General features: G+C 57.4%; 1 protein-coding gene across 1 annotated transcript; it reads right to left on the reverse strand.

The window, feature by feature from the left end:
- Positions 1-736: 736 nt before the first annotated feature.
- GIPR (gastric inhibitory polypeptide receptor) lies at positions 737-14,985 on the reverse strand. The gene is made up of 13 exons (XM_048834397.2): positions 14,812-14,985; positions 14,266-14,365; positions 13,144-13,251; positions 12,638-12,759; positions 12,149-12,252; positions 11,271-11,427; positions 10,382-10,541; positions 9,689-9,749; positions 8,225-8,294; positions 7,702-7,790; positions 4,247-4,385; positions 3,771-3,812; positions 737-1,967 (listed from the first exon to the last, which is right to left on the reverse strand). Exons 1-13 carry the CDS (start codon positions 14,866-14,868, stop codon positions 1,599-1,601), a joined length of 1,578 nt encoding a protein of 525 aa, XP_048690354.1. The 5' UTR covers positions 14,869-14,985; the 3' UTR covers positions 737-1,598.
- Between the last annotated feature and the right edge of the window lie 10,849 nt (positions 14,986-25,834).

Genomic DNA, 25,834 nt, shown 5'->3' on the forward strand with positions numbered 1-25,834 from the left:
GGCCCACTGTCTCACCATCGGGCGGGTGGGGTGGGGAAGTGGCCAGCACAGGACACCGGAGAGCCACGGTTGGGAATCTGCCGGGGCACTGCAGCTGTGAGCCACGCCCGGGGAACAAGGCTTAGATCCCACCACCTCCAGACCCAGCTCCCCCCCGCACCAGGCCCTGCTGCTGGAGCTAAGGATGGAGTTCCCCAGGATGCCCGAAATAGGCCTTGTATCCTCCCTCTGTCTGACCAGCCACCGGGAGAAAGCCAGCAGGGCCCATCCTGACCCAGATCAGATGGCCCAGCAGCCCAGGTACGCAGCCCCTGCCTTTTGGGCGAGCTAGAAGGCAGCACCACGCCCTGTTGCTGCAGTTTTGCTGCCGTGGCAATGAGCCGCTGTCGCCATGGTTTCATTTTATTCCGTTAAATACCGTGGGGGCAGGTGAAATTTCTGGAGGCTCTTCCACACACCCGCCCCCATGTCTGAGGCTCTGGAGTACGGCACACGAATAGAGTGGGGGTTGGTCGCAGGCTTGCCCATTGCTTGTCTGAGCTACTGCAGGAGGTAGGACACCAGGCGAGATAAGCTAATCGTCCTGGTCCAGCAGGAGACAGGGGTAAACTGGTGACCAGCCCCCAGCACTTTGGGTTGGATTCCCCTCCCACTCACCTCTGTAAGCCTTGCACTTACACAGGCAGCACCCCACGCCTCTGCGAGTTCAAATCCCATCAAATTCAAAGGCAACACATACAAGAAAATCAATGCTTTTTTAATACCACACATAGTTTACCTGTGGAACTCGCTGCCAAAGGGTGTCACCGAGGCCAAGAGCCACAGACCATTCAAAACAGGTGAACACATATCAGGGGTCTGTTTCCCCATCTCTGCACTTGAGGCAAGGATGGCGGGAGGTGGATTTAAGCTCCAATGTACTCTCTAGGCCCTGCCTGGCCCTATTCTCTGTCAGGTAGACCTCAGGGGTGATCTAACTGCTGCTCCATGTCCTAAGGGCCCGATATCTACAGCACAGTGGATTCCAGCTCCATACTCTATCTGCCCCTATAGGCCTGGGGGGGAGGAGCAGAGAATAGCTTTCTGGCCATGCCCCGATCCACTCACTATGGGCCCCGGTGTGGGGGTGGAGAATAGCCACAGTGCAGTGATCTCTGGCTGTGCCCTGAGTCTCCTCTACACAGGAGGTTGAGAGCAGGGCCCTTATGCCAGCTCCTGCAAGGGAGGTGGGGGGCTGGATTCCCAGGGGGCTTGGAGGGTGTGCTCACCTCAGGCCCATGGAGACATGCCTCTGCACTGACCCCAGCTGAATGTCCCCAGAGTCTCAGCAACAGCTGTGGGCCACAGTGGACTCATATGCGCCCACGTCATTTGTCCACGGGCACTCCAGGGGGGCACTGTGCCCTGCGGAAAGGATACCAGGTGGTGGGGGTTTGCTGGTCCTGCAGACCCTGTGCACCATGCCCCACCCCCAACACCCCCTTCCCTCCATCCCTAGTGGTTCAGTGACTGCTCCCCTGCCCAAGGCCGGGAAAGTCTGAAGGAGTCCACAACCTGGCTCCTCTCTCCTGGCCCCTGGGCCAGCACCGAGTTTGATTTTAGCAACAGCTCTCTGAGATCTTGTTGTCCCCAGACTCCCTGGCACCGGGGAGCAGCTCCTTGCCCCCCAGCCTGCCTGCTGGCTGCATCTGGACCGGGATGTAGCAGTAGGATTTGCTGCCCATGGTACCGGCGTAGGGGAGGCGATGCTGCTGGGAGCCACCCGTGGAGTTCTCCGAGCTGCAGTTGGAGTCCGCCTCGGCCCCCCTCTTCCCCGGGTGGCTGGGGCGCCGGGGGCAGCCCACCTCAGAGGCCTTGCCGTGCTGGCAGCGGCAGGACGGCCCGTGGCTGCAGCTGTGGCCATGTTTCTCCAGCAGGTCCGCACTCAGCTGGCACCTCTGCCACTTTCTCCTGATCTCAGACTGGACCTGGAGCAGGGCAGAGAAAAGGAGGCGGGAGGGGAGGGTCAGTTGATGCCCAGGGGACGGGATGAGACCCTTGGTTCATGAGGGGCAGAGGGAGACCATAGCAGTGCAAGAGGCTTCACACAAACCAGTGTGGGGTTAAATGATGGTGTGATATTGATATCCCACTGTGTCTTGTAAATGGAGAGAGAGCGAGCTGTACGCAAAGAAAGGGGTTCGCTATCAAAGGCCAGATCCTAGCTGGGGTCACAGAATCATGGAATCTCAGGGTTGGAAGGGACCTCAGGAGGTATCTAGTCCAACCCCCTCCTCAAAGCAGGACCAATCCCCAACTAAATCATCCCAGCCAGGGCTTTATCAAGCCTGACCTTAAAAACCTCTAAGGAAGGAGATTCTACCACCTCCCTAGGTAACCCATTCCAGTGCTTCACCACCCTCCTAGTGAAAAAGTTTTTCCTAATATCCAACCTAAACCTCCCCCACTGCAACTTGAGACCATTGCTCCTCGTTCTATCATCTGTCACCACTGAGAACAGTCTAGATCCATCCTCTTTGGAACCCCCTTTCAGGTAGTTGAAAGCAGCTATCAAATCCCCCCTCATTCTTCTCTTCTGCAGACTAAATAATCCCAGTTCCCTCAGCCTCTCCTCCTAAGTCATGTGCTCCAGACCCCTAATCATTTTTGTTGCCCTCCACTGGACTCTTTCCAATGTTTCCACATCCTTCTTGTAGTGTGGGGCCCAAAACTGGACACAGTACTCCAGATGAGGCCTCACCAATGCCAAATAGAGGCGGATGATCACGTCCCTCAATCTGCTGGCAATGCTCCTACTTATATAGCCCAAACTGCTGTTAGCCTTCTTGGCAACAAGGGCACACTGTTGACTCATATCCAGCTTCTCGTTCGCTATAACCCCAGGTCCTTTTCTGCAGAACTGCTGCCGAGCCATTCGGTCCCTAGTCTGTAGTGGTGCGTGGGATTCTTCCGTCCTAAGTGCAGGATTCTGCCCTTGTCCTTGTTGAACCTCATCAGATTTCTTTTGGCCCAATCCTCCAATTTGTCTAGGGCCCTCTGTATCCTATCCCTACCCTCCAGCGTATCTACCTCTCCTCCCAGTTTAGTGACATCTGCAAACTTGCTGAGAGTGCAATCCACACCATCCTCCAGATCATTAATGAAGATATTGAACAAAACTGGCCCTGGGACCGACCCTTGGGGCACTCTGTTTGATACTGGCTGCCAACTAGACATGGAGCCATTGATCGCTACCTATTGAGCCCGACGATTTAGCCAGCTTTCTATCCACCTTATAATCCATTCATCCAGCCCACACTTCTTTAACTTGCTGGCAAGAATACTGCGGGAGACCGTGTCAAAAGCTTTGCTAAAGTCAAGTCAATGGGCCGTAGCTCCACTGGAGTCAACGGGGCCAGATCCTATCTGGTGTAAATGAGCAGAGCTCCCTTGCAGTTCACCAGAGCTCTGCTTATTTACACCAGCTGAGGATCTGGATGAAATAGATCCACTTCAGCCCTGCAAAGGGGTCATCACTGAGACCACCAGCCCCTCTACCCCCCATAAATAATGCATCAGCTCCTGTGCAGTGCCTTGCCTCCACTCCCCAGCCCGGCTCTGCTGCCTGCTCCCCGTGGCATGCCTGCACCACGTGATCCCTCACCCACCACTCTCTGGGAAGGGCGCTGTCCCCCACCCTTTCACCCGGGAGCCAGCACTGCGGCGTGGGAAGGGTTAAGGGGAATCAGAAACGGCTTAGCCCCTGTTGGGGTGTGTCGGGGGGAACCTACCTCCTTGTTGACAAAGCAGTAGAGGATGCTCACCAGAAGACCCTGCAAGACAAGAGCAGATAAAGGCAGGGCTGGGCCCAGCTCCCCTGGGACACACAAGGGGTGGAGAGGTGGGGTGTGGCTGCCTTTGGGGGACTCCATGCCCAGGCGGGATCCCATGGCTGCTCAGCGTAGAGCTGCCCTCGGCCGACTCCCTACTCAGCCAGCAGCACCTGTGCCCCGCAGGCCTCTGGGTGCCATGGGGCAGGGCTGACCCTACAGCGCCCCACATGGCTTGAGTGGGGGATGCTGGGGACACATCTCTGGCTAAGGGCCTCGGGCTAAGGGGGACACCTGCAAACAATCCCCAGAGCTGAAGCCCAGCTGCTGCATAGGGCATCCTGTGCCCTCACCCCCATCCCCCCGGGGCAGGGTGGCCCCGGCACCCCTCTGCCCCAGACCCCACCCCGCCAGCCCTGGGGGCCTCTGCTCCCTACCTGGAAGGAGCTGAGGAAGAGCTCAAAGAAGAGCTTGACGTAGCGCAGCGTGCCCTGGGCCTGCTCCTCCGTCACCAGGGCAAACACCACCTCATGGATGCCCAGCAGTGGAATCAGGGTCAGTGTCGACTTGGCTAACCTGGGAGAGAGCAATAGGGAAGCGGGGGAGTGAATTGCCCCCCTGCCAAGCCCCACAGCCGTCCCCCGGGGACAATGCCAAGGGAACCAGCCCTGCCCCCAACTGAGCCCCCCCCCCCTCCCTGCAACACGGCGCCCCCTGCTGAGCCCCCGCCCCGCTCCCTGCAGCACGGCGCCCCCCGCTGAGCCCCCGCCCCCCTCCCTGCAGCATGGCGCCCCCTGCTGAGCCCCCGCCCCCCTCCCTGCAGCATGGCGCCCCCTGCTGAGCCCCCGCCCCCCTCCCTGCAGCACGGCGCCCCCTGCAGCACGGCGCCCCCTGCTGAGCCCCCGCCCCCCTCCCTGCAGCACGGCGCCCCCCTGCTGAGCCCCCGCCCCCCTCCCTGCAGCACGGCGCCCCCCTGCTGAGCCCCCGCCCCCCTCCCTGCAGCACGGCGCCCCCCTCCCTGCAGCACGGCGCCCCCTGCCGAGCCCCCGCCCCGCTCCCTGCAGCACGGCGCCCCCTGCTGAGCCCCCGCCCCCCTCCCTGCAGCACGGCGCCCCCCTGCTGAGCCCCCGCCCCCCTCCCTGCAGCACGGCGCCCCCCTCCCTGCAGCACGGCGCCCCCTGCCGAGCCCCCGCCCCGCTCCCTGCAGCACGGCGCCCCCTGCCGAGCCCCCGCCCCCTCCCTGCAGCACGGCGCCCCCTTCCGAGCCCCCGCCCCGCTCCCTGCAGCACGGCGCCCCCTGCTGAGCCCCCGCCCCCCTCCCTGCAGCACGGCGCCCCCTGCAGCACGGCGCCCCCTGCTGAGCCCCCGCCCCCCTCCCTGCAGCACGGCGCCCCCCTGCTGAGCCCCCGCCCCCCTCCCTGCAGCACGGCGCCCCCCTCCCTGCAGCACGGCGCCCCCTGCCGAGCCCCCGCCCCCCTCCCTGCAGCACGGCGCCCCCTGCCGAGCCCCCGCCCCCCTCCCTGCAGCACGGCGCCCCCTGCCGAGCCCCCGCCCCGCTCCCTGCAGCACGGCGCCCCCTGCTGAGCCCCCGCCCCCTCCCTGCAGCACGGCGCCCCCTGCTGAGCCCCCGCCCCCCTCCCTGCAGCACGGCGCCCCCCGCTGAGTCCCCGCCCCCTCCCTGCAGCATGGCGCCCCCTGCCCCTGCCCCCTCCCTGCAGCACGGCGCCCCCTGCTGAGCCCCCGCCCCCCCTCCCTGCAGCACGGCGCCCCCCAGCACCCCACTGGGGCATAGGGTCAGCACTGTCTGTGAAGGGAGAGCACCCTGAACTGAGCTCCTGTCTCACTCCCTGCAGCACAGTGCCCCATAGTGCCCCTCTGGTGCCAGCACTGACTGCCAGGGAAGAGTGCTGTGACGCTCAGTGCCTCAAAGCAGCACCCTGGAACCCCCACATTCACCACTGTGAGATGATTGTGATGTGTTTGGGCAATGCCTTGTGAGGTATCATTTTAAAAGCACCTCCCAGCTGGCGCCTGCATCCCTCACCCTCTCCTGCACCCCAACACTCTGCCCCAGCCTGGAGCCCCCCCCTGCACCCAAACTCCCGCCCAGAAAGAAATTAATATCAAAGCGGTTCTAAGGTAAGAAATAGGCTATTTTGAATTAACTTAACTATATTCTACATATTTTAAGACTGAAATGTAACCACAGAACGGCTTTATGGTCATTAAAAGGCAAGTTTAGTCTAGCGTTAATAGCCTCGATGCCATAATTGTGCTCATTTTGTTTTAAATTAGGAAAAAGACTTGTATCCAGGGGCCCACAGGAGAGTTAATCCGGCCCTGACGCCAGTGGTTCTCAACCAGGGGCACATGTACCCCTGGGGGCACGCACAGCTTTCCAGGGGTCCATCAACTCATCGAGATGTTTGCCTCATTTTACAACAGGCTACACAAAAAGCGCGAGCAAAGTCAGCACCAACTAAAATTTCATACAGATGACGGACTTGTTTCTACTGCTCTATGTACTACACCCTGAAATGTAAGTACAATATTTATATTCCAGCGGATTTATTTGATAATTGTCTGGTAAAAAGGAGAAAGTCAGCAATTTGTCAGTATTAGTGTGCTGTGACACTTCTGTATTTTTAGGTCTGAATTTGTAAGCAAGCAGCTTTTAAGTGAGGTGAAACTTGGAGAACGCAAGACCAATCAGACTCCTGAAAGGGGTATAAAGTCTGGAAAGGTTGAAAACCACTGATGTACTCAAAGGAGACTGTCTGACCCCAATGTCACAGAAGGGACAGCTGGAAGAAAGTGTAAAAGAGGGACAGTGACATCGTCACTTGGCCTCTTCCCCCCCTCCCCTCATCTCAACACCTGGAAAATCATCTGGAAGACAAAGACTTTGAACTGGGGAGATTGGTCCCAGGCTGGAAGGGAACCCAGTCTTTGTATTGAGGAGCTGTGAACTGCCTGAAACATCTGTTAGGGTTGAATCAAGAGACACTGTTTGATTCAAATCCTGCGTAGTTTGTTAAAGTTCGAATTTAGACTGAGTTTCTATTTTTATTTCTTAGGTAACCAACTTGGATCTCTCTGCCTGCTACCTATAATAATTTAAAATCTGTCTTTCTATAGTTAAAAAATCTGTTTTATATTTTACCTAGAACAGTGTGCTTTCGGTTGAAGTGCTCGGGAAATCTCAGCTCAGATTACAAAGGCTGGTGCTTGGCCACTTTCCTTTGACCAAGTGGCGAACTAATTAATGAGTTTGCACTGTCCAAGGGCGTCTTGAGCTGGTATATTTCCAGAGTGCCAGGCTGGGGTGACTGGCTGGTGCCTCTCTCTGTAGGATTCATGAGTGGCACAGGGAGCATTCATGCAGTTTGGTTGGGTGTAGGCTCCACAGGCTGGTGGCTGGGTGATCATGATGCCTGGAGGGGTTTTGCTGTTTGCCACTGGCATAGCTTTGTGTGACAGTGCTGGGTGGACAGTTAAGGGGGCACCACGGTCCCACAGTTCCAGGTTGTACCACGGGGATCCCATCACAAGTGTCCCCTTCTGAGCCCCCACCCCACTCTGCAGCACAGCACCTCCTAGTGCCCCACTGGAACCCTGGGGTCAGTACTGACTGCGAGGGGAGAGTGCCCCTAGTGAGCCCCCACCCCATCTTGTAGCACAGCGCCCCCTAGTGCCCCACTGGGACATTGAGGCCAGCACTGACTGCCGGAGAAGCGTGTCCCTAGTGAGCCCTTGCCCTGTTCCCTGGATTTGTCCCACTGCAAGTGGTACCACCTCACTTAGCTTGCCAGATCTAAGAGCCAGAGTCAATGCTGCTGCAGGGAGCCAGGGCGCCCAGCTGGGGGCGCCGCAAGGGGTAGCCCCTGCCTACCTGAACTTGTAGTCCGTGTAGCGCATCTGGTGAGCCCGGAGTTTGGAGACCAGGATCTTAATGATGCGGACAAATATGACAAAGTTAACCTGGGGGAGAGAGAGTAAGTTACCCGCAGGGAAGTCAGGGGGCACCACTCCCCACTGGTACCCTCTGCCCTGGGGATGGGCTGGGAGCCCCTGAAGCAGGGCTGGTGTTTACATAGGGGAGGGACAGTGGTTCTTTATACATGGGGAGGAGAAAGCATCACCCCCCAGGTGCCAGCGTTCCCACCCCGCACCCCATAGCGCCGTGTGCTGGGCAAGACCAGGACTGGAGTAGCCGGGAGCTCTCCTCACAGCCAGAGCCCTCACCTTGCTCCCCACAGCGCCCCCTTCTGGGTGAGACTGGGAATGGAGAAGCCAGAAGTTCCCCCCACAGCCAGCGCCCTCCCCCTTCCCCACAGCACCCCCTGCTGGGCGAGACCAGGACTGGAGTAGCTGCCTCTTGGCTGTCTGAAGAACAGTGGGTGTTTGTAACTCACCAGGATGGCCAGCAGGATGGGGCAGCGGATAATCCACCAATAGGCCATGTTATCATTTCTCTCCCAGCACCTGGAAAACCAACTCACATCAAACTGGCTGGGAGGGAGGAACCTGCACAGCCAGGTAGGGTGGTGACAGGGACTTAGCAGCCTTCCAAGTGGCACCAATCTTCTCTCTCCCCCTGTGAGCACAGTTCTGTCTGTGACCCAGATCCGCTGAGGGCCGGCCTTTGCTCCCCACCAGTACCAAAGAATTTAAGGACAGAAAGGGCCACCAGATCATCCGGCCTGAGCTTCTGTGAGCACCCACCACTAAACCCCACACAGCTGCCCCCGCCCCAAGCCCGACAACCTGCGTTAGATCAAAGTATTACAGCCCCCAGGAGACTAAATGCTCATGGGCCACAGGCAGAGAACAGCAGGGACCAATGGGCATGGGGGCCCAGCCAATGTCAGGGGACTGATTGGGCAATCCATGCCCCACACTGCACAGGAAGGGGAAAAAGTCTCCCAAGGCCACAGCCAGTCTGACCTGGGGGCAAATTCCTTCCACACCCCAAATCCGACCCTGATCAAGAACCAGCCAGCCAAGCACCTGCGAGGGAATTCTCGGCGTCGCCCTGAGCCACCCAGTCCAGGGTCCCATCGCCAGCTGTCTACATGATGCTTCAGAGGAAGGAGACTAAAAAACCCCAAATCCAGAATCCACCGGAGGGAGGGGGGAATCAGGTGGCTGGAGCCAGTGGTTCTCAACCAGGTTTCAGGGGGTCCGCCAAGCATGGTCAGCATTTGACTCATTAGGACCCGGGGCAGAAAGCCGAAGTCCCGCCATGCAGGACTGCAAGAAAAAGGTCGAGAACCCCTGGCTGGAGCACGTAAGAGCCTCGGACCTGTTACTCGTGCTGGCTAGCAAAATTAGCCCGTTCGCTGAGACACCAGAGATGACTGGGTCAAGCCCTCCAAGCGACGCTCACGTGTGGAGCTGGGGTCACAAAGTGCTGTAAATGCAGGGAGGTCACACGCTCACGTTTACATGGGTGTGGAGCAGGGGTGGGGAAACTGGCGCCCGTCTTGGGCTGGAGTCGCTCAGGGCGTTTGAGTCGACATGGGGTTTTGGACAAGACGTGACTTTTCCATCAAAATGGAAATATTCGTTTTTAGCCAATTTCCCCCCTCGTGTTTTTGGCAACTGAAGGCTGAGAAATTTTGGCTGAAATCCTAAGCTCGTTCCTTTTTTAAACATCAGGGTTTGGATTTTCGACGAAAACCTGGACGTTTTTGAAGAAAACAAAAAACGGGTTTTTAAACTTTTCCCCTCAAAATGTTTCCTGGCACCAAACCCCTCGTTTCCCGCCCTGCTCCCCGGAGACTCCTCTGACAAGGTCACCCCAAGTTTGAGGATTTCCAAGCACTTTCTTTCTGTGCTGGACCCCAAGCTGGAGAGATTTCACTGACCGGACTTACTGGTTGTTTTCATAGAGGTATCTGATGATCACCCAGGGAATGACAAACAGGATGGGGGCTCCTAGATGGACAGACAGACGCAGCAGTTAGGGTTTTGTTCTACAGCCCCACCCGCGAGATTTCCCCCTGTGTACAGCGTCATGCACTCTAGGATTTTCCCTCTCCTCTCTGGTGGGCGCATCTCTGCCACGGGTACGAGTGCTAGTGGAGACAGGACTCCGGCGCGTTACCCACCGGGATGCCTCGACCGGCTGTGAAACACCACAGGAGTTGTGGGTGGAGTCCCACGCTGCCCTTCGCAGTGGAGCGGGGCCAGGCTGGGGCAAGCATCTAAAGGGGATTCTTTCAGGGGGCTGCCGGATGCAGACGTACCCTGGGGTCCTTTCCAGCTCCCAGCCTGCGCTGCCTAGGGCAGTGGTGGGCAACCTGCATCCCACGGACCACTTGCGGCCCATCAGGGTCATCCACTGGCGGGCCGTGAGACAGTTGTTTACATTGACCGTCCGCAGGCATGGTCGCCCGCAGCTCTCAGTGGCTGCGGTTTGCTGTTCCCGGCCAACGGGAGCTGTGGGAAGCAACGCGGGCTGGCCGCCACTGGCCTAGGATCACCAGAGGGGTCTTCCTATGTCCCGGCCAGCACTGCAGTACCTCCACCATGCCCCTTCCCGGCCGTGCCCGCGCGGCCCCACTCACCCCATCCGACAAGCAGGTAGCCCACAAAGCAGCTCTCCTCCGAGATGGCCATCAGCACAAGCAGGTTGTGGAGGTAGAGCCCTTCCACGAGCAGCCAGTAGTAGTTGGCCCCCACGCAATACTGGGTCAGAACCTGAGCCAGGCGGCAGCCGGCAGCAGCCTGAGCTCCCGGGGAAGGGGGGAGAGGAGCAGAGAGAGGGAGGGAGAGATGGGAATGCTGGAGGGTGGCGGATGGAGGAGCCCCATCAGGTCACAGCCAGCCCATCCTCGCTCTGGGCAGGGGCGTCCCCTACAGTCAGTCCCCCCATGGCTTGGCCCAGATTCCCATGGGATGGGCTCCCAGCCCTTCCTCTGGGGAGCAACTCCCCTGCCCCACAGATTTTCGAGTCAGGAAGCTTTGCCCAGAATCCAGCCTCAGTTTCCCTATACTGCCTTTCGTCCCATCATTCAGAGTAATTCCCCTTCCTCTGTGGTGGGGACACTGTACGGATACGCAGGTGGATCCCTCCCACCCCTGGATTACCTCGCTGATCCCACGCCTAACCCCACTGCCCACGGTGCCTGTTGGGAGTGGGTCAGCCTGGGGCCAGGTCCGCAGCTGGTGTAAACAGGCCAGAGCTCCACTGGGGCTGGATCACAGCTGACGCGGCTCCAGGAATTTCAATGCTGATTTAAGCCAGCTGGGATATGGCCCAGACTGCCTAGCTGTTGATCTTGGGGGTCCCCGGGCTTTCACCCCCGATGTACGGGGTGCTCCCTGCAGTGCCCTGCTTGGAGGTAGGGATTCCCCCCAGCCCCACCTCCCCAGGGTCAGAAAGGGGCTCAGCTGGCTGGATCGGCCCCCTCTGGGAGTGAAGCTGCTGGAGCCATGCCCAGGGCCGGGCAGTACCTGGTCTCCGAGGAGATGGAAGAGCTCCCCCTCGTGCTGCAGGTCCTTGGAGAAGCGCACACGGAGCAGGGCGTCCCGGGTGAGGATGGAGACGGCCCGCAGCATGAACGAGAGGAAGAGGTTCACGTGGATGTAGTTGCGGGTACACCTCAGCTTCCTGCAGAGGGGGTGGGACCACCAGTCAGGGGGATGGGGGGGCTGCCTAGGGCTGCATGGGCAGCTGCACTCCAGCATTGAAACGAATCAGCTGTGGCCGTCTACACCGAGCCCCTGCAAGCCTCACTGGGCACTGACCCCGGGCCGGGCCCTTACGCCGAGGGAGCCGTGCACAAGCGCTGAGCCAGCGTATGAAGACAGCTGGACTGCACAGCGCCGGGCTCTGTGCATCACATAACCCAGCGCTGGGGCCCTGGGCATGACGCCGACTAAGCAGGAGTGAAACTGGCCAACGCCAGAAACGGACAGCCCCAGTAACTAAAAATCAAGAGGAGCCATCCAGGCCTGATCCCAGTCTCGCTCACTCCGGTTTTATACTGGGCAACTCTGCTGGCCCGGCTCCTTGCACCCCATCCACACGGAGCAAACCAAGAGCAAATGGAGCGTCAAACAGGAGTGACTCCTCCAGTAAAGGGAGTGTCAGACTGGGGACCGGCACCCCATCAGGCCCAAATCCAGGATCAGGCCCTTCATCACTAAAGGAAACTTGCTTTTTTACTAGGCAGACAGTACAAATGAAACCCAATGGGTCCGTACCCTGCCCCGCGACCTGGGTGCAAATCCCGAATGACCTCAGTGCATGACCATCTGCGCTTCCCCAAGAGCCACTGACATCAGGATCTGGAGCATGAACTCCATCATGCCCATCGGCTCTGCAGTACCTGAAAGCCAGGAGCAGCACCAGGGCGAGCAGCAGAGAGACCAGCGAGAGGGAGTAGCCCACAGTGTACATCAGCCGGAACTGCTCCAGGAGCCGCACCTGCTTCTGCAAAGGGACGCGGCGGAGCGTCAGGTCCAGGCTCCTTGCCCCTTCCTTCGACCCCTCCCTCCGCCCCACCCCGGCCACTCGGAGCATTTACAGGGGAGGGCGCCCCCTGCTGGGACAATCAGGGACTGGCGCAGGCATTGGTCTGCAAACTGAGAGCGGGGCCCCAGGTGCCGGCTCCTTCCATCCAGCGCCGCATCCAGCCAACAGATGCCTCCGGCGCTGGAGGGACGGAGCCAGCAGGAGCTCGGAGGGAATCTGGCTCAGGAGGGAGCTGGAGGCTGGGTTGGGAGCAGCAGGAGAGAAAGCCGCGTAGCTGGGGAGCTGGGACTGGAGGGCTGAGAGCCAGGCTGGGAAGCAGCCTGTGGCTGGCAGGGGCACTGACCTGGAAGGGGTGTTCTGTGCTGAGATCCTCGCACTGCGAGTGGTCCCTCCAGGGCAGCCCCGACTCGTCCGTCACCCACTGGCCAGCCGGGCCGCAGAGCCGCATTACGAACCCGCCACGAACTGCCGGGGAGGAGACCAGAGGGAGCCAAGTGGCAGGCGAGGCGGGTCAGCCACAGCCATGCCACCACCGCCCACAGAGGTCCCCCGCCCTGCCCTTAAAGTGGCCCCTGCAGCCTCCGTAATGGGGGTGTGGGGACGCAAAGGTTAACGTCCCCATACCCTGCGTGGGCCTGAGCTCGGAGCTGACACCCGCAGGCCTGGCCCTCTGCAAAGCAGCCCCAGGCCCCTACCCTGGAGCCCCACCAGCATGTAGCTAAGATCAGCATCGGGCCCCGTAGCTCAGGGATGGCTTCCACCCAGGAGGCAGGTCCCAGCAGGCGGCCCGAGGGGGTGGGCGGGGAAGAGGGTGTGGCTGCAAGGAGCCCAGGAGGAAGGGATATTTACCGTGGTGATGCCAGGGCAGGTACCACGGGCAGGGCACCATGGCGGTGGTGTTGGGCAGCGTGTCCCTCCAGCAGGCGTACATGTCGAAGGTCCGGTTACACACCAGGCCTGGGAGGGGACGAAGATAAGAGGCTGTTTAAAACACTCGCACGTCACAGAGCCGGGCAAACGCCAGGCACGGAGGCCTGGGCAGCCGCACGCACACATGTGCAAATCACATTCACACGTGCGTGACCCATGCACGGCAAGCGGGCCTAAACGACCACAGACATGGGCAAGTCACGCCATAGGCGCCAACTCCGGGGGTGCCCCGGGGCTCAAGCACCCACAGAAAAAAACCAGGGGTCAGCACCCACCAGCCACAGTGGCTCTGGCCCGGGAGCTGTCCATTGATCAGCTGTTCAGCAGGCGCAGGGGCCGGCCGCGAATCAGCAAGTAGCTGGCGGGAGGCACTCAGGTTGGGGGGCAGAAAGGAGCGAGTGGCGGGAGGGGGGACCTCCGGGAAAGGGGCAGAGCAGGGGCGGGAAGAGGTGGAGGGAGAGGGGGTCACAGAGGAAGAGGCCAAGTGAGGGCGGGGCCTCAGGGCGGAGTGGGGGCAGAGCACCCACCGGGAAAAACCACAGTCAGCGCCTGTGAGTCACGCGCACGTGTGTAAACCACACACACAAACTCACCTACACAAATATGTGCAAATCATGTGCACGTGTGCAACTCACACACACAAACTTCCCTCTGCAAACACAGACACGTGCAAATCACATGCAGGTGTGCAAACCACACACCCACAAACTCGCCTCTGCAAACACAGACACACACAAATCACACACACGCATAGAAACGCACTTGCACAGCCATCCCCATCCAGGCAGCTCCCCCAGGCACATGCCAGCCACACGCATGCACACGCAAAAGAGGGTACACACACAGACGCGACACTCAGGCATGCACGTGGGTCACACCAACACACTATCCCATGGAAGCACACACAACGTGGGTTCGCAAACATGGCAGCACGTGCCGAGAGGAGGAGCTGGGATGCACGAGCGAGTGCCGGGTGCATTCATGAGACCCGCTGGCCCCCACCTCAGCCCCAGCCCAGGAGGAACAACCCGCTCCTCTCACCTGCGGGATACGGCTCCTCGGCCATGCTGCGTTCACAGTCCTGCTGGTACTGCCTCCAGGCCGCAAATGTATCCTTGGCTGACTTCTCTGAGGAGCTCGCCTGCAACGGGATGGGAGTCAGGGCAAAGGGCTCGGGGCGCAGCCGGGTCCCTGTTCCCCTGAATAGACTGCAGCCCAAGGGCTCACGTGGGGGAAAATACAATTCCTAGATACTCCAGTCCCAGCCTCTCCCAGCAGGGGGAGCTGTGGGGAGCGGGGCAAGAGCTGGATGTGCGGGGAGCTCCCGGCTACGCTAGCCCCGGCCTCTCCCAGCAGGGGGCACTGTGGGGCGGGGGGGCGCTGGCGGCGGGGGAGCTCCCAGCTACTCCAGCCTCGGTCTCACCCTGTAGGGGGAGCTATGGGGAGTGGGGCAGGAGCTGGCTGTGGGCCGCCTCTCCCAGCTGCGGTGGGAACTGAGATGGAACAACGGGGGTCTGAGGTGCTGCCTGGGGGGGGCACTGAGCTGAGCGCCAGCCGTGGTGGGCGGGCACTGGGGCACAGTCTCACCTCCACTGTTCCCTGGAGCGTCGCAAGCAGCAGGAAGAGAGTAAGAGGCTTCCACATGCTTCGGCGGCAGTGCAGACATGAGGCCAGCGAGCGGCATCCGGCTCAGGGATCCTGCAGGCGCTGGCAGCTGTCTCTGTCCCTCTCCAGCGGAGCTGGGGTGCACCTGGGGAGAGGCGCCCTAGGGAGAAGCAACCAACCCAGGGATGGATTGGCAATGGGGCTCCCTGCTGGTCTCAACTGCAGAGCAGAGGCCGGGACACCTGTCCCCCTCTCCAACAGATCTCCCATCGGAAAAGCCGGGAGCTCTGCCCTCCCGGCCCTCAAGCAGAGGGATCTGATGCCACGGGGATGGACACAGATAGATCCCACCCTCAAGCAGGGCTCTCACCCCCTCTGCTTCCCCCCGCCCTCCTGAGCAGGACCTGGTTCCCGTGAGAACCTGCAGGCAGCAGCAGCTGGTGGGAAGGGACTATTTATAGGGCGCATTAGACGTGTCGTCCTGCTGCGATCCAGGGCCCTGACGGAGTGAGCCGGGTTCGGGCGGGTGGGAGGTTCAGCAGGGAGCCCGGGATAAATACAGCGCCTGAGACCTGACAGTGGGAGGAAGCTCCCCGGAGGGAGGGAGATCGGGGCAGGGAAGTGTCTCCAGTACACTGTCCACAGACAGGCCTGGGGGCAGGGGAGCAGGCCGCTTCTACAGGGGGCAACAATAAGGGGTTTTCCTCCCAGTCTATAGGGTTTCGGGGGACCATCCCGATATAAGGGGCTTTGTCTTATATAGGCAACTATGCCCCCCCCCAAAAAAAAGTGTCCCGATTTTTCACACTTGCTATCTGGTCACCCTAATAAGGTTCCTGAGATGCAGCCACCTCTGGGGTGGGGCACAGGAGCTGCTCAACCGCTGTCCTGCAGCCCAGTTGAGGACAGGATGCGAAGACTCTTGTCTCCTGTTGAAACTGCAGCAGGCAGGAATTTCGTTACCCACCCGCACCCTTCTCGGAACAGCTGCGTTTCCTGGTGCCAGGGAAGCTCACACCGATTGGGAGGTGTCGATGGGCCATTGACCCCCAGCCCCCGGTGCCGCTCCCCTCCGCTGCCCCAACAAGAGACCAGAGGGTCTTTGCCCCAGAGTGGATGGCGTTGACGTAACCATGGTTTCCATGGTGCTGGGGGGCCCTGGGGCCCCAGAGCGGAAAGCTGCTCTCTCCCCCCAGCTCCCTGTGGGGGGACGCAGGCCTAAAGAAAGAGCCAACCCCAGCCTGGCATCACTGTCCCCGACCAACCCTCCCTTCTGCCTCCCCTACCGCATGGGCCAGAAGCTCCCTCAGCTCCCAAGCCGATAAGCCCATCCCAGTCCTGAGTTCGCCAGACCTCAGCTTCCCCGTGCAAACCCTTCCCTGGCTTCTTCGCACTCCCAAGGCATTGTTAGCCTGACAGGGCTGGCCTGGGGGGCAGGTCCAGGGGAACATCTCCTTCTAGGCCACTTGTCTTACTTCTTCCCTAGTACTGGCAGATGGGGCCCATGGTTGGGACTGGGAGTCAGGACTCCTGGATTCTGTCCCGGGCTCTGGGGTCCACTGGTTGGAGCGGGAGGGCTGGGAGTCAGGACACCTGGGTTCTGTCCCTGGCTCTGAGAGGGGTCTAATTAATTGAGTAGCAAATTCCCACTGGTCTTGTCCTGTAACAACCCTGCCTCTTGGCAAAGGCCTGGAAATAATGCTAGAAAAATGAATCCCAGAGGAAATCCAGACAGTGTCAGACCCACAAGTGTGTGGGGGATGGAGATTTGAACCCTCACCCTTCAGCAGCCAAGGCACAATCCCCTACAGCCTGAGTGAGGGTTGCTGCCTGGCCAGCTTTGCCTAGCCCTTTTCGGGGGTAGCTGTGCTGGGAAATTGGTACGGTGTCCAGCGCCAGCTGGACGAGCTCAGAACCGCCCCAGACGCCCTGGGGCTTTGCACCTCAAAGGAGGCGGCCCTTGCAGAGCTGACTCCTCCAGCTCTGGGTCAGCAGCAGGTGTTGCCCTGGCTGAGGGCTGGGAAGCCAGGGTATTACACAGGCGGACCCCCAGGTTCTGCCCCACGGTTACCAGGTCCCCCCACCCCAGGGTGCGCTGACGCCCCCTGTGGGAGAGAAGCAGCTCTCCAAGTGGTTGGGATGTCGGGTGAAGCTCTAGTACTGTGGTTTTGAAACTTTTTTCATTTGCGGGCCCCTAAAAATATTTCAGATGGAGGTACGGAAATCTTAGACACAGTGTCTGCGGACCCCAGGTTGAAAACCACTGCTCTAAAGGGATCAGATGCCCTAGGGGGTGGGAAAACCAAAGACCCTCTGTGCCCCACGCATGTGACCACAAAGTCTGGCCCCTGCTAGTCCCTCTGGTGCAGACACCAGGATATATCACTACGGCTGGGGAAGGGAATGGCACATCCTGGGGCTTGGGCGGGAGAGGCCCTGGGTGTCGCTGTCTGGGGGAGCGTCACAGCTGGCCTTGGACTTTGCTCCCGGGATAGGCTGGTGAGGTGCAGCGGGTGGGTGGGGCTGCCTGGGATATGCAGACACGGGGGACCCAGACCTGCCCAGAATGCCCATGGAGAAAGCACCAAAGGCTGCTGGAAACCTGGTGGTGAGGGAACTGGCCCCACTTGGGCTGACAGTGGGGTTTGAACCTGCAACCCCCTGTGCTGAACACCCCTGCTGCAGAACTGAAGAGCCAAGCCCCAGAGTTGGCTGCTAGAGCTGACCCAGAAACAGTGCAGCAGCCACACGTGGGGAGGCAAAGACCCTCTTCCCCTCGTGTGGGCCACGCCAACCCCCCCAGTGTCTGTCCTGTGGAAACCTGGGAGTCAGGGCAGCCCTGGGATGCCTGGGCCAGGTGTGGGCTGTTGGGGATGCAAGGTCGGCAGCAGGGAGAATACCCAGAGCAGTGGCTATATGGCTGCTTCTCCTTGGAACCAAGGACCGGGGAGCTCAAGTCTGGTAAGAACCAGCCCCGGACTCTGGGCCCCTGCGGAGGGTCATTCAGACAAGCAGAAGGAGTCATGACCCATGGAGGCTGGCCGGGGAGCAGGGGGCCTCCCTGGACAATGGCCCATGACACGAGCACCATGCACACAGCAAAGAAACTCCTGTCTCCTCTTGCCCTATGGCACGCTGCGAGCCCCTCTCCGCCGGGGATCCCAAAGCACTTTGCAAAGGTTAAGGGCACCCCAGGGAGTCAAATGGGGATAAACTGGCCAGGAATAATGGAGGCTGGAAAGGAGATGGGTTCTAACCATCAGAGGAGGGAGAGCCTGGGTCAGCCTCCTCATAGCAGTAGCAGGGGGCAAACTCCTAACCTAGCTTGGAGATGGCTCTTGATCAGTCTCCAACTTGGACTCTGTGGCATGGCTCCCCAGAGTCCCAAAGGCTGGATCTCCTGAGGGCCGTTAGCATCTTGGGGAATTTCACCAGGTCAGGGTCATTATCCCTGTTGTACAGCCGGAGATACCGAGGCACAGAGAGGGCATGTGGTTTGCTGCGGTCCCACGGCCTCTGAGAGTACCAGTGCTGGGATTAGCCTCTGGACTGTCCTGACTGCCAGGGAGGTGATCTAACCACAGGCCCCACTGCCCCATGCTTGAGCAAGGAGTGGCAGAAAGTGCTTGGGTGAAAAGGGATCAACGAGAGTTGAGCAAAGGGGTCCCGGTGAGCGCGCTCCAGGTCAGAACCCACCAGCAGAGCCAGCCAGCTGATGGCTCTATGTCAATGGGCTTTGCTGCAACATGTAACCTATGTACAGCCCCAGATACCACAGACAGACAGCAGGGTATGTATGGGGATGGAGCGATTGATAGGTGTATATGAGGATGAATGAAAGATAGATGGATGGATGGGTGTGGATGGAGGTGGACGGACAGAAGTGTATGGGGTGGATGGGTGAATAGATAGATGTGTAAGGAGATGGATGGGCAGACGGATGTATGATAGATAGATGAGCATGGATATGGATGGATGTGTTTGTGCAGGGATGGATGCATAGATAGATGTGTAAGGAGTTGCATGGATGGGTGTATATGGAGATGGATGGATGTATGGATGTGTATGGAGATGGATGAATAAATGGATGGGTGTATATGGGGATGGATGGACAGATGAACGGATGGTGTGTATGGGGTTGGATGCATGGATAGATGTGTAAGAAGATGAATGGATGGATGGACAGATGTATATGGGGACACATGAATAAATGGATGGGTGTATAAGGAGATGGATGGACAGGTACATATGGGGATGGATGGATGGACAGAGGTGTATAGGGATGGATGGAAAAATGGATGGGTGTATATGGAGATGGACAGGTATATAAGGGGATGGGTGGATGGATGGGTGTATATGGAGATGGATGGATGGACAGATGTGTATGGGGATCGATGGACAGGTACATATGGGAATGGATGCATGGATGGATGGATGTGTATGGGGATGGATGGATAAATGGATGGGTGTATATGGAGATGGATGGACAGGTAGATCTGGGGATTGATGGGTGGGTGGATGAATGGATGGACAGAGGTGTATGGGGATGGATGAATAAATGGATGGGTGTACAGGGAGATGGATGGACAGATAGATGTATAAGGAGATGGATGGACAAGTCCATGTGGGGATGGATGGATGTGTATGGAGATGGATGAATAAATGGATGGGTGTATAAGGAGATGGATGGGCAGGTCCATGTGGGGATGGATGGATGTGTATGGCGATGGATGGATAGATAGATGTATAAGGAGATGGATGGACAGGTCCATGTAGGGATGGATGGATGGATGGATGGATAGATGTGTATGGGGATGGATGAGTAAATGGATGGGTGTATAAGGAGGTGGATGGACAGGTACATGTGTGGATGGATGGATGGACAGAGGTGTATGGGGATGGATGAATAAATGGATGGGTGTATAAGGAGATGGATGGACAGGTTCATGTGGGGATGGATGGAGGGATGTGTATAAGGAGATGGATGGACAGGTCCATGTAGGGATGGATGGATGGATGGATGTGTATGGGGATGGATGAGTAAATGGATGGGTGTATAAGGAGATAGATGGAAGTCCTAATGCCCAGTCCTGTGCTTTAACCCCTAGACATTACTTCTCCTCTTAGGCCCACACCATTGAGGAGATGGCAGTGGAGGAAATCAGCCACAGGAGCAGCATGGAGCCAGCCATGCAGACCGGCTGCTCCATGTTCCCGTCTAATCAATCACCCGCCAGCTCCCCGGACACTGCGCAATAATATTTACTCAGCTAAAAGCCATGGGGAAGCTAAAAAAACCAATGTTAACTTCTCAGCGTCTCCCAGCATCCGGCCACTCGCGTCAGAGTAGGGGGAGGTACAAGGGGGGGGCAGGGATGGGGGCGCTGGGAACCCGGGAGAGAGAGAGACCAATTCCCCCTCACCCTAACCGCCAGCTCCTCCTAAAGGATCAGAGCCGTCAATCTTCAAGGGAGGAATCCTGCCCAGTCCCCTCCTCTGGGAAACAAGGGGGCGCTCGGGCCAGAGTCTACTCCAGCCCTTAGAGCCCCTCTCACACCAAGGCCTGGTGGTGGAAGTCTCCTTCCCCCCTCCCCATTCCATATGTGAAGATCCCCAGCTCCCAGCCAAATCACTCAGCCATGTGTTGGGGGTGAAGGATTGGCAATGTGGTCTGGGGGGACAGGGCACTGCACAGAGAATCAGGACTCCTGGGTTCTACTCCAGGAGGGGAGTGGGGACTAGTAGTCAGAGCAGGGGGGGCTGGGAGCTGGGACTCCTGGGTTCTATTCTGAGGTCTGGGAGGAGAGGGGTGGTCTAGTGGGCAGAGCAGCGGGGGCTGGGTGCTAGGACTCCTGAGTTCTGTTCCCAGCTCTGAGGGGGACTTCTGCTCTGGTCTCAGTCTCTTTCATACACACGGCTCATTGCCTGAACCCTGGCCAGCCTAGCTTTGCCTCCCATGTTGGCCCCCTGGCAGAGCCGTGTTCTGCGGCTACCGTTCTCCTCATTTATAAACTAAATAAAAACATTCTGATTTGATTAAAAAGCCCAGCTGCAACTGGGAATGGGAGCCAAGCACTGAATGCTCCCCTGCCCAGCCCTGGGCACCCATCCCCATTATACCAATGGACAGCAAAGGCCAGGAAGCTAAGCAGGGGCTTGATTCTGCTCTGGACCAGATTCTGGTATGAAGCCAGAGGAACTCCATTGACTACAAGGTAAAGGCTTTATTCTAGTCTCTCTTGCGGGGTCTGAGCCCCTCTCTCAGCATTTGGGTGTGTGCCAGGATCTGGGGGACCCTGCCCCTCTGGAGGGGTATGATCCCCATGCCTACCCCATGAGCTGGGATAGTCAGGTTTTGGCAGTGAATTCTAATCTGTTCTAATCCCACCCAGTGGCCGGCACTGGGTGACAGCCCCAAAGAAGGCCAGGCTCATCCAAGGGGCAAGCTTTCCACACCTGTGCCCCCCAGCCCCTTCCAGCATGCCTCCTCATGGCACACAGGGTTGGGGCCCAGATGGGGACACTGGGTTTGAAGAGCCTCCATCCCCCATTCTTCAACTCTCCCCACCCCCCGCCAGCCAGTCCCCCCAACCCCTCAGCCCTGGCTCTTGCCCATAAATGGCAGCTCCCTTTTCTGGAAGTGCACCCCTTTAAACTAAACACCAATGGGGCCCAACCCAGATCTCATTGCCCTGCAGTAGCATGGCTTGTGTCAAGGGAGCAATTGTGGACCGATTGTGGACCGGAGCCAGGGGAAACTGATGGAAGAGTTCATCTCCACCCTGGGGAGAGCCACCATCCAAAACTTGATTAAGCCCCATGTGAAATGAGATCAGCATCTGAACTGACCTCCCCATATGCAGAGATGAGAATCCGGGTGGCCCCCGCTGGAAAGGGGGATCCAGATCCAAACTGACCATGGACAGAGACCAGAATCTGGATTGATCCTTGTGTACACAGGCCAGGCTCCAGAGAGCCTTGTCTGGAAACAGGGATCCGGATCCAAACTGACTTGTACAGAGACCAAAATCCGGATTGATCCCTGTGGACACAGACCAGATTTCTGATGCCCCCTGCTGGAAATGGGGATCTAGATCCAAACTGACCCATACACAGAGACCAGAATCCGGATTGATCCCCGGGACACAGACCAGATTCCAGATGGTCCCCTAGTGTCACCTAGTATCTCTGAGGTCCCTGGGCTGGATTTAGCTCTGCTAAAGAGACACGGGTGGGAGCGCAGACAGCCCGAGCCCTGCTAACCCCCTAGAGCCCTGCAGAAGCGATCCCGCTGCCCGGGCCCAATCCAGCGCCCCTCGAACTCCCCAGCGCCCCCCGGCTTCTTGGCGACCCCCGAACTCCACAGCGCCCCGCGGCTCCTCGCCTCCCCCCGGCTCCTCGGCGACCCCCGAACTCCACAGAGCCCCCGGGTCCCCAGCGCTCCCTAACTCCGCAGCGCCCCCCGGCTCCCCCCGGCTCCTCGGCGCCCCCCGGCGCACGCAGCCCCTTACCTGTGCGCTCCTGCCAAGCGCCGCCTTGCGCCCGCAGCCTCCATCCCCAAGCCCCGCAGCCCCAAGCGCGCAGCGAAGTTTAAAGGGGCGCTCTCCCCCGCCCGGCTGGAGCTGGCAGCGCCTGGGTGACTGGGGAAGGGGCGGGGGTGGATTGATGCAAGAGAGTTGGGGGGCGGGGGGGCGCACGGGACACCCTGGAGTTCGCCGGGATCCCACCCTCTCCCTCCCCGCGGCAGCTCAATCGCACGTCCCGCCAGAGCGCGGCACCTCCCCAAGCCACCTCGCCCTGGGCGCACGGTGGGGACCAGCCGCGCAGAGCCCGTGCCCGGGGGAGGGGGTGGCGCAGGGGCGCTCATTGGGCAGTGCAAGTGCCAGTCTGGGAGGTGAAGTCAATTTGTATTAACCCTTGCAAGGGCGGAGGGGGCTTGTGTCAAAGAAAGAAAGAAAGAAAGAAAGAAAGAAAGAAAGAAAGAAAGAAAGAAAGAAAGAAAGAAAGAAAGAAAGAAAGAAAGAAAGAAAGAATGTTGCCATTTTACTAGACAGATGCTGTTCCTGCATCTTTTTCAGAGGCACCTTGCAGTTTCACAACGGGGGGGTTGGTGTGCGGAAACCAAGGCACCCAGCTCAGGAGTAACTTGCCCAGGGCTCCACAGGGAAGCAGAGCCGGGAATGCCCCCCAGGAGTTGGGACTCTCAGCCTGGGGCCCATCCCCTGGGCCCTTTACTGCTGGGTCACGAAGCCCTGAGTGCGCCACTGACTTATGCCAAGATCAGCAGCTGAAGCCAGGCAGTATTTCCCCCTGGAACTGAACTGGGGGTGGGGGTCGAATTTACAGGGGGGGTCAGGGCCGATGAGGGGTGGGACCATGAGGGCGAAGGTGGGCTGTATGGCACCACAGTAAAAACTGAAAAATGTTTCATGACCATTTTATTAGATCTAACTCATGTTTTAAAATCACCACACAAATGAAAGCTGGCTACTCAAGCCTTCTCTGGAACACTACGTCTACGTGCTTCTTGGTTTCGTGTTGTAATTTTGCACAACTCTGTTAATGAAATTCTCGAAAGCAGTGTGTTCAACTCTGGTGGCTTCTCGTGTGCTCAGTACTTCCATTCCTTCAAGTGATATGCTCACTAGTTCATTCACATGATCAGGCAGAAGGCGACTTCTTTTAGAACACAGAATTCTATTCAGTGATAGAAAAAGAGCATTCAACTGTAGCTGTTATGACCAGGAATAACAAGAGATGAATTCCTACTTCTTTCATCCCAGAAAACATAGCACAAAGATCGGATTGAGCCACCAGTGATAAAGAAGAAGTTGAAGTCAAATCTTCATTCACTCATCATAGGATATTCCTCTCTGTGTTCAAATTCTCTATTCTGTCCTGAGCAAATGGCAGTCCCATTGCTGGTAATGCCTCACTCCACTCGACTGTCCATATTTTATAAGACAGGGATCTGTAAAAGCGAGTTAGAGGTTGAGTAGAATCCAGAAGTCGCTGTTGTAGATTTGTAAGAATCAAGTCTGTTGTGCTTTTCAGCTGGCTTAACAAACACTTCTTGTCCTCTTCACTTAAGGAGTCAATATAAGTGCCTTCATGAGTCAACTTCTGGACGGAAGTCTTTGCTTCTTCCAGTATGTTGTCATAGAATCATAGAATATCAGGGTTGGAAGGGACCTCAGGAGGTATCTAGTCCAACCCCCTGCTCAAAGCAGGACCAATCCCCAACTAAATCATCCCAGCCAGGGCTTTGTCAAGCCTGACCTTAAAAATATCTAAGGAAGGAGATTCCACCACCTCCCTAGGTAACGCATTCCAGTGTTTCACCACCCTCCTAGTGAAAAAGTTTTTCCTAATATCCAACCTAAACCTCCCCCACTGCAACTTGAGACCATTACTCCTTGTTCTGTCATCAGCTACCACTGTCAATGGATCACTCTCTGATTGATCCAATTGTGGCTTCTATTGCTGGACAGAGATCTGCTATTGTTGTAGCAGATGCCTGGATGGCATTGTTTAAACCAAGTGGTTTCAACAGTAGACTTACAAGAGAGAGAATGGAGATAGTCTTCTCTGAACGTAGTAGCAAAAGTAGCCCACCAGCCTCACGATTTAGATCCGTTCCATCTCGGTAGATGCTTTCCAAAGCCAGTCGTAATGGTTGCAGTAGTTTTTAAGACAACCGCCAAGGATCGATCCAGAGCAAGCCAGCGGGTTTTCTCAGGTTGGATTAATTTGAACTTCAAACCTGGAGCATCTTCTACTTCTTCCAAGACGTTCAGTCCTTTTGGACTTCTGTTGAAAAAAAGAGGGTAATGAAGACATTACATTTATGGCTTTTAAAATGTATTTTGAAGATTCTGCAGCTCATATCAGTGCTTGTTGAGTAGATCATAGAATCGTAGGACTGGAAGGGACCTCGAGAGGTCATCTAGTCCAGTGCCCTGCACTCATGGCAAGAATAAGTATTATACAGACAATCCCCAACAGGTGGTTGTTTGACCTGCTCTTAAAAATCTCTATTGATGGAGATTCCACAACCTCCCCAGGCAATTTATTCCAGTGCTTCACCACCCTGACAGTTAGGAAGTTTTCCTAAAGTCCAACCTAAACCTCCCTTGCTGCAATTTAAGCCCATCACTTCTTGTCCCAGCCTCAGAGGTTAAGAACAATTCTTCTCCCTCCTCCTTGTAACAGCCTACCCCAATTCTTTCAATTTTTCCTTGTATGTCATGTATTCTAGACCTTTAATTATTTTTGTTGCTCTCCTCTGGACTCTCTCCAATTTGTCCACTTCTTTCCTGAAGTGTGGCACCCAGAGCCGGACACAATACTCAAGTTGAAGCTGGAGTAGAGCGGAAGAATTACTTCTCGTGTCTTGCTTACAACACTCCTGCTAATACATCCCAGAATGATGTTCGCTTTTTTTGCAACACCGTTACACTGTTGACTCATATTTAGCTTGTGGTCCACTATGACCCCCAGATCCCTTTTCGCAGTACTCCTTCCTAGGCAGTCATTTCCCAGTTTATATGTGTGTGCAACTGATTGTTCCTTCCCAAGTGTGGTACTTTGCATTTGTCCTTAGTGTATTTTATCCTATTTACGTCGGACCATTACCCCAGTTTGTCCAGACCATTTTGAATTTGGAGCCTATCCTACAAAGCACTTGCAATTCCTCCCAGCTTGGTGTTGTCCTCAAACTTTATAAGTGTACTCTCTCTGCCATTATCTAAATCATTAATGAAGATATTGAACAGAACCAGATCCAGAACCAATTCCTGCGGGACCCCACTCATTATGCCCTTCCAGCATGACTGTGAACCACCGATAACTACTCTCTGGGAATGATTTTCCAACCAGTTATGCACTCACCTTATAGTAGCTCCATCTAGGTTATAATTCCCTAGTTTGTTTATGAGGGGGTCATTCAAGACAGTATTAAGAGCCTTACTAAAGTCAAGATATGCCACGTCTACTGCTTCTCCCC

The sequence above is a fragment of the Caretta caretta genome, chromosome 23 (genome assembly GCF_965140235.1).
Source record: "Caretta caretta isolate rCarCar2 chromosome 23, rCarCar1.hap1, whole genome shotgun sequence".
In the NCBI taxonomy this organism is placed as follows: Eukaryota; Metazoa; Chordata; order Testudines; family Cheloniidae; genus Caretta; species Caretta caretta.